This window comes from Olea europaea, unplaced genomic scaffold (assembly GCF_002742605.1).
Source record: "Olea europaea var. sylvestris unplaced genomic scaffold, O_europaea_v1 scaffold2613, whole genome shotgun sequence".
NCBI lineage: Eukaryota > Viridiplantae > Streptophyta > Magnoliopsida > Lamiales > Oleaceae > Olea > Olea europaea.
In genome coordinates this window covers 28,068-36,945 of record NW_019244456.1, presented here as the reverse complement: position 1 = coordinate 36,945, position 8,878 = coordinate 28,068, and the positions used below count along the sequence as shown (strand labels likewise).

The window sequence follows — 8,878 nt, the reverse complement described above, 5'->3', positions numbered from 1 at the left end:
ATTTCAATATTCTTGAAGAGCATTGATCGGTTCTATGTAAAATAATGAATTAAATTACTCTATTTATTTATGTGTCTATTCTTCTGCATACATTTTTAGATATTGATGTTCTGGTTAAATTTTATTACTCTTGAAGAGCATAATAATATAAGATCTAAAATAAAATTACGTTTTTACTCCTAGAGAATAAATCCTTATATAATTTATTATTGTAAACAATAATGTGTTACTGCTCTTGAAGAGCTTGACATTAAATTTCTCTATATTTCAGAAGAATATTGATTTATTGTTCTTGAAAAAGTAATAGTAAAATATAATGTGATATCGAAATAACACATTATAATTTTCATTAATATTATTGTTAGATTTTACTTACTCTAAAAATATATAATTATATACAATCTAACATAAATTATATTTTTACGATTAAGGAGAAAATTTTTGTATAATTTATTATAATAATATTTGATTGCTCCTAAAGAGCTTGAATTATAATTTTCAATATTCCTGGAGAATATTGACATATTACTTTTGAATAAATAATAATAAAATACAACGTGCTTTTGAAGTAGCACATGTTTCGAAAAATGCATCATTTTGAATTCATATTTATTCTTGAAGGAAAACATATAACTAATGTCATGTGAACATTGATTAGTTTGAATACTTGAATCACATTCTTCAAAATTAAATAATTGAATTATATCTTATTTTGAACTAGAAGTTCGATTTGATTTTATTATTTGGCATGACCAGTTGGACCATCACTGGATCAACAATGATGTGAAATTAAATTTTTTTTAATGGATATTCAATAAAGAACCAGAAGATTATTCAATGGAATGAATTCTTATGTATCATTTGTTATCTTTGTCGACAATTATTATTAAACATCACTAGCTAAAATAGAGATTGAATTCCTTATATTTTTGAAAACTAATTAGGGCAATAGATTGGGCCTCGTCATCCACCAGTTGATTATCTAAATATTATTTATATTTTATATATTTGACACATATACTAGATGATTGCATGGTGTTCGCAATCGAAACTTTGCGAAATTACTCCTCAAAATTTAAATTATTAGTATAATTTTCAGATTATATAATCAAGACTGTATCTTGTTAATGCTAGTGGACATAAATCTCAACATTTTAATAACTGTAAGTTGGGATGATAAATAGTTTAATACTATTGTTTGTTAAACTCATCCAATTAATTTAATTGAGAACAAAATATTTCTCATTTTCATTTAGGGAATTTTATTACTCATTATACCAAAATCATAGTTCTCCGGATTATAATCAGCTTATGGTCATATTCTAATTTTTTCATCTAATTATTTTAATAGTGTAGTATATGCAAAAATTGAATATCACAGTGCACTGAGATAAAAATAAAGAATACTGAGTATTAGTACGTGATTTGAACTTTATCTCCAATGAGTGATATCTTATAACACTGAAAAAATGATTGTCAATTTGATTGGACAATTCTCTCAATATTCGAGGAAAAATTAAGAAGTTGAAAATAATGTATAAATGCATCATCATCTAAATCATCATTAAATATCATTCGAACCAGAAGTTGAAAGATAATTTATTTAGATGTATTTACTGATCAAAGAGATCAACAATATCCCACATACCAATTTTTAATGCCCAATACGAATTGATGTCCTAGGAGACAATTTGCTAACAATTTGTTAGCATTTTATTTGATATATCTACAACATGCCTGAAGCCTGATCGTGCTTGATTCTAATACAAAAATCTTCAAACGAAAAATGGAGTAATTAGCAAAGACGATCTCATTAAGGAGGCATATACTCTTGATGAATATTTAGACATAACAAATTATATAAATCCCAGAAGAGGTTCAGGTATCTAATATGTTGAAAATTGAGATATCTAAATAAATTATGTCACTATGGGAAAAGAAATAAAATCGAAAAATAAAAAAAAAAGGTGTCAACAACATTTTTACAAATGATGTACTGCATCATATTATGAATAGCGAAGAATCGAAATAAATGTGTTGAAATATATCGATTGAAGTAATGTTTGGTCAAATAAAAGGAACGCAATTCTAAATTGAACTTACTAAAAAAACATAAAAAAAATTGACATATACTCCGAAAATCCAAAGTTATATACTATGCGAAAAGGAAATAAGAAAAATGAAGTTGTAATATGTAATGCACAACTCTCAACATAGTGAATTTTACAAAGATCGTTGTGGATGAAATCACGAGTCTATATCATGTTATCTTAACAATACATGAAATTTGAAATACGTAATGGTCTACTCATCTGACATGACTATTAATGTTATTTTTGAAAGATTTGATATGCATGAAGCATAACTCAAATATACATGCCCGAGAACTACGTTATTAGATCATTGTATTAATTGAAATAATCCAAACGATTGTGATTAATTGCCTTACTGAATATTTGTTGAAGGAAGGCTATAAAATGACGATGTCCGCACATACATTTTCATAAAAGAAATAAATATTGGATTTGCAATTATGGTTGATGATTTAAATTTAATTGAAACTCCTGAAAAGCTCAACAAAACTGCTGATTATTTGAAAAATGAATTTGAGATGAAAGATTTGGGAAAAATCAAATTCTTTCTCAGGTTACAGATTGAACATTTTTCAGAAGGATTATTTGTTTATCAATATATATATATATATATAGAAAAAGTTTTAAATCGTTCTTATATGGATAATACACATCCATTGGCATAACTTATAGTTGTTTGATCACTTGATTTATTTTGTCCACTTGAAGATGGAGAAAATGTTCATGGTGCTAAAATACCATATCTTAGTAAAATTGGAGTACTAACTTATCTTGCAAACTACACTCAACCCGGCATAACTTTTTTTTTTTGCAAGATATAGCTTTACACCAACTCAAAGATATTGGAATGATGTTACACATATTTTTTAGGTACTATTGATTTGTGATTATTTTATTCTCAAAAGTCGGGATCTATTTCAGTGAAGATATGCAGATGCAGTTTATCTATCTAACCTACGTAAAACTAAATCACAAACATGATATATGTTTACATGTGGATGAACAGCTATCATGGAGATCTGTGAAACAATCATTGACAGCAACATCCTCAAATCATTCTGAAATTATTGCAATCCATAAAGCAAGTCGAGAATGTGTATGGCTGAGAAACATGACCTATCATATCCAAGCATCATGCGAGTTAACAAAAAATAAAAGATAGTCCAATAATTTTGTATGAAGACAATGCAACTTATGCACAACTTAGAGGAGGCCATACCAAAAGCGATAAGATGAAGCATATTTTTCCAAAAATATTTCATGCATATGAGTTTCAAAAGAATGATAACATCGATATCCAATAAATTTACTCAAGTGACAATGTGACTGATTTATTTACAAAAACACTACTAACATCTGCATTCAAGAAATTAGTTCATGAAATTGGAATGCGTTGATTCAAAGATTTTTAGCGATCAAAATTAGGCGAAGTAGCTGTACTCTTCTTCTTTCGCGTAGGTTTTATCCTACCGAATTTTTCTAGTAAGGTTTTAATGAAGTAGTATTTATTTTACTACAAAATAACTGTCTTCTTTTTACTTTGTTTGATTTTTTTTCCATTAAATTTTTATCAAACAAAATTTTAACAAGTAGATATTTTGAAATGTGTCATTTAAAGGGGAGCGTTGTAAATAATAAGTTTATTATGATTTGTTAGTGAATAACAATTTTACTCCTGCAACTCTAAAAATTATTACCATTGTATCTATAATTTTTACATATAAATATAGGATTTTGATCCTTAATAAAATATAAACAAGTTTAGTGCATATTTGGTATTAATTTTTTTTCCAAAAAATTAATTTTTTAACCGTTATTTTACTGTTCCAGCCGTAATCTTTGACTTTTTCTATCAATTTTTTAACTGTTATTTTACTGTTTCAACCGTAATCTTTGACTTTTTCTTTCACAAATAAGATCCATTTATCTCTCTAACGATTAAAAAATCAATTCTCAAAATCACTATCGAGCAAGCCTTTATTGACTTCTGTCTATTCTCTTCGTTTTTCTTTCCTTTTCACAACAATGTGATATTTTATTAGATTATTATATTATTATGATATTTTGGGACACCACGTGGTTAATTGGGATAGGACTATTGACGTGTCCAAACATAACCTAATTAAATTAAACACACCGTTACTGTTTTCGTTATTTGCAGATACACACATTCTGCACCTCCTTGTTAAAGCTCCTGTCTTAAGTCCCCGCCCGATCGGATCCAAGTCCGGTCTTCTTTGGTAAGTGTCTCATCCAATTCTTTTTATTTTTTTCTAGATTTATTTATCCTGAGGTTGATTAATTTCTCTTTTTCTGCGTGAAATTTTTTGAGATCTGGGGAAAAATTCTTAGATCTGTCTCGTTTGCATTTAAAGATTTATTTTTTCACGCCATGGAAATTGTTTTGATATGAAGGCGTGCTTTTTAAGTGAGATTTGAATTTTAAAATTGAACTGAATAATTAATTAAAGAAGGATTCACCGGCTCAATTTTTCAGTTAGACTAATTTATTCAGATTAAGAGGTTTTGATACGTTTTTTTCTTAGGTTTTTATTTTTGACAAAGATTGAGGATCTATTTTTTTAGTTAGGAATTTGTGCAGAAGCCTGTATGTAAATGTGGTGCAGAATTAGAAACATGTATGTGATTTCGCTGAATTGAGACATTAGTGTTGTCTAATAGATCCCCTTTGGCTCAATTGTGATTAAATAAATCCCCGTGGGATCCAATTCACTGTTTTAAATTAAAATTCATTAGACTTCATAAAGAATTAAGAGCTTAATCATGTCTTGAGATTTGTGGACGACGTAATAGTTCAAAGTTTAATACTATAGTGTTCCTGATGGTTTGAGAGGCACTCACATTATTCCTGCAATTGGAGTTATAATATTAATCTGAAATTGTTTGGAAATGGGTTTCGGGAATTGATGACAAGTTTCTTGTTGATATAATTTGAATTTGATTGAAAAATTTAGGATATAAGATCAAAAAGACCAGCATTTCAAGAACGTTGAGTGTCAGATATAAGCAACTAGAGAAAGATGCCTGGGCAAAAGATCGAAACAGGTCATAACGATGTGGTTCATGATGTATCCATGGATTATTATGGAAAACGAGTGGCGACAGCGTCATCTGATGCCACTATAAAAATAATTGGTGTCAGCAACAATTCTACCTCTCAGCATCTCGCTACTTTGACTGGTCATCAAGGTCCAGTTTGGCAGGTAGCATGGGCACACCCCAAGTTTGGCTCAATGCTTGCTTCTTGTTCTTATGATGGTAAGGTCATCATCTGGAAGGAAGGTAATCAGAGCGACTGGTCTCAGTTTCATGTTTTCAACGACCACAAATCGTCTGTCAATTCTATTGCTTGGGCACCGCATGAACTGGGACTCTGCTTGGCTTGTGGATCGTCTGATGGGAATATCTCCGTCCACACAGCGCGATCAGATGGTGGTTGGGACACAACGAAAATAGACCAAGCACACCCTGTTGGAGTCACTTCGGTTTCATGGGCCCCTTCAATGGCCCCTGGTGCTTTAGTTGGATCTGGACTTCTGGATCCTGTTCAGAAGCTGGCATCTGGTGGCTGTGATAACACAGTGAAGGTTTGGAAACTATATAACGGTAATTGGAAGATGGACTGCTTTCCTGCTTTACAAATGCACTGCGATTGGGTTAGAGACGTTGCATGGGCACCAAATTTGGGGCTTCCAAAATCAACAATTGCCAGTGCTTCACAGGATGGTACGGTGGTCATATGGACTGCTGCAAAAGAAAGCGATCAATGGGAGGGTAGAGTTTTGAAGGACTTTAAGACTCCTGTTTGGAGGGTCTCATGGTCTCTGACTGGGAACTTGTTGGCCGTGGCTTCTGGGGACAACAATGTCACGTTATGGAAAGAGGCAGTTGATGGGGAGTGGCAAGAGGTCACCACAGTCGACCAGTAGATTTCAGGTTCATTCATTTATCTAGAGAGAGAGAAAAAGAAAAATGAACTTATCCAGGTTCATCTATTTTGCTTGTCTTTCAATACATTTTGGTACGTTGTTGAGTTAAATGTTTTTAGTTTCTCTGTACTCTTGAAATTCATTGTAGCTTGATCTTTTGTTTGTATTGGTCTGCATTTAAGGTTTTTTTTTTGTTGGTTATGACTTCTTAGTTCTTATTACAAAGATTACTCTAGACTCAGTTTCTACGTAATTGCGAACTGTTTTATGTCTCTCAAAATGTTCGAGGAACTATATATATGGTGAAATTTGGTTTTTTTGTCAATGTAAAATTGGTTTATTTGATCTACGGGGTATATACTTTGTCAGGGCCGGAGCCAGGGATTTTGTCCAATGCAGGCAAAATTTAATCAAGGTTGAATTTTTCGGTTATGGAATTAATGATATTATGACAATGCTAAAAATGACATAGCGACAACACTAATAAAATAATCATTTTCTTCCTTATTTTAGGATTTGTAGCGAGTTGTGCAACATCAAAATCAATTTTATTCGATATATCCTCATCAATATTTCTACGAAATATTTCCTTTTAAAGAATTTCTTCATTGGCTCTTAACACTAAAATAAATCACAAATGAGAATTAGATACTAATTGATAAGAAAATAAATACTAATTTTTATAAATTGGTAGACACCAGAAAATCATCACTAATTGTTTAGCTAATTGACAGAAATCAAGATTTCAAGAATTCATTACAAATATTACCAATATTCAACATTCACATAATCAAAATACTTAATATTAAACAGAAAAAATCTCCAATATAAAACAGAAAATTCACATGATCAAGAAAGTTTGTGTTGCAAATTTGAGGCCAAGAAAATGTGGGTTTTAGGAAAGAGAAGAAAAAAAGATTCCAAAATGAGGGCAGATTAAAAGAAAATTTTTAATTTCTTGTCCCGGGAAAAAGTTAGAAAATGTCACCGTGCACTTGGAGTTTGGACAAATTAGTATATGGGCTGGACTATAAATAAATGAAAACCCTAAATTAAAAATAAAAAATAAAAAATAGATTGATTTTGGGCTTGGGCCAAAGGTCCCTTGAATGGTTCTTCCCATGTACTTTATGCAGTAATATACAGTACCATGAATAGTTTCCTCTTCTTTGATGAACCGAGCTACACATCCAGGGATTAAAAACAGGTTTCGGGTCCAGACGCCACGGGTCGGAAGGTGATTGATCGGTTAAAAAAAACAGAAAAAACACAAGGATAGCAACACCTGTTTCTAATCCCGGGATGAGAAGCTTAAACCTTCTTTGATTGGCTCATGTTTTCTTTTGTGATTTGGGACTTTGGCCCCGATTGATAGCCATTTTTTTCAAAATGCGTTTTTCTCTCTCTTCTTTTCAACCACACATTCTTTATTAAAATAATATTACACGTAAATAAAAAAAAATTCTTTATTTCTCAACCGCAGATTTCACATCAATTTACTATTCTAAAATACATTTTTACATAAAAAATGTCTATCAAACACCCCTTAAGAGTATGTTTGATTCGCTTTATTTTATATGGAAAATGTTCTGTTTCCAAATTCCTAATTTTAGGTATTTGATTGACATTTTTTTTAATGAAAATATTTTTCAAAAATTGGTCACGTGAATACATTTTCCTGAAAAATAAGGAAAATATTTTTTTCTTAGGGAGGGTTAGGTTTTTAGTTTCCAGACAACTCTCTTTCTCTCTCATCTACTTCATCTATCTGATTTACCCTTATAGGTTGAAAATTAAATCAATCAAAGCTTGTTTGAGCCCTATTTTTTGGCCTAAGAATGTTTTTTTTGGAATAGTAGCTTGATAAAGAATGTGTAATTAAAAAATAAGGAAAAATTTTGGATTTGCGTGTGATTATGATATTGAAAAATATGTGATTGATAAGAAGAGAGAAAATGTATTTTGAAAATAATGAAAATCAATAAGGTTTTAATTAATAATTTTCATGCAATCAAACACAGCCTAAGTTTTTCCTTTTGGTGCCTATTGTTGGTCACTTGATATCCTTGTTCATGGTATTGCAGCACCATTTTATATTTTATCTTGAATAATCATAAAAAATCTGTGTGGTAAACATGCTTCTATTCTCAAATATTCATCTAATTTGAGAATTACACTATCTTAAAGAATTAAAATCTTAGATGTAGTTTATGTAATGTGAGTGTGACGACAGTAGCATTCATAATGTGATGTGAAGATATTTACATATCTATTGTATATACAAAAAGTATGATAATGTCAAATTTTAGCCCTTGTTTGAGCTCCATTTTTCTGAAAAATCATTTTTTTTTATCAAAATTCATTTTCAACTACACATTTTTCAATAAAATAATATTACACAAAAATTCAAAATATTTCCTTAATTTTTAACAACACATTTTCTATCAATCGCTATTTAAAAATGCATTCTTTCCCTCAAAATGGGGCTCAAACAAGGGCTTAATAAAAAGATGTCCTCACGTTTGTGATAATGTAACTCTTCAATTTTAAGAAAATTAGGTCTAGGCACCTCCATTTTATGGGTAGCATGATTTTGGGTCTCTTAACTTTCAAGAGTGTTATTATACAACAATGTATTTAAATATATGAATTTGGGAACTATGTGATTGAAATTGTTAATGTAGACGTTAAAAATACACATAATTTTTACTTGGGTTAAGGATAAATAATAAGTGATTTGGTGACTTCTTTTTTTCCCCCTTCTAGCCACGAGTTTCCTGAAAGTCTATTTCAATTTTGTCCACATATATAATATTCAGCATGAGGAACTTAGAT

The 8,878-nt window shown here is 30.4% G+C and overlaps 1 protein-coding gene across 1 annotated transcript; it reads left to right on the top strand.

Annotated features, from left to right (window-relative positions):
* Positions 1 to 4,223: 4,223 nt before the first annotated feature.
* LOC111383099 (protein transport protein SEC13 homolog B-like) lies at positions 4,224 to 6,278 on the top strand. The gene is made up of 2 exons (XM_023007168.1): positions 4,224 to 4,333; positions 5,069 to 6,278. The coding sequence occupies exon 2, from the start codon at positions 5,135 to 5,137 to the stop codon at positions 6,041 to 6,043; it is 909 nt and encodes a 302-aa protein (XP_022862936.1). The 5' UTR covers positions 4,224 to 4,333; positions 5,069 to 5,134; the 3' UTR covers positions 6,044 to 6,278.
* The last annotated feature ends 2,600 nt before the right edge of the window (positions 6,279 to 8,878 follow it).

Excerpts from the sequence above, each read along its gene's own strand:
- LOC111383099 (XM_023007168.1), top strand. The coding sequence starts at position 5,135 with ATGCCTGGGCAAAAGATCGAAACAGGTCATAACGATGTGGTTCATGAT.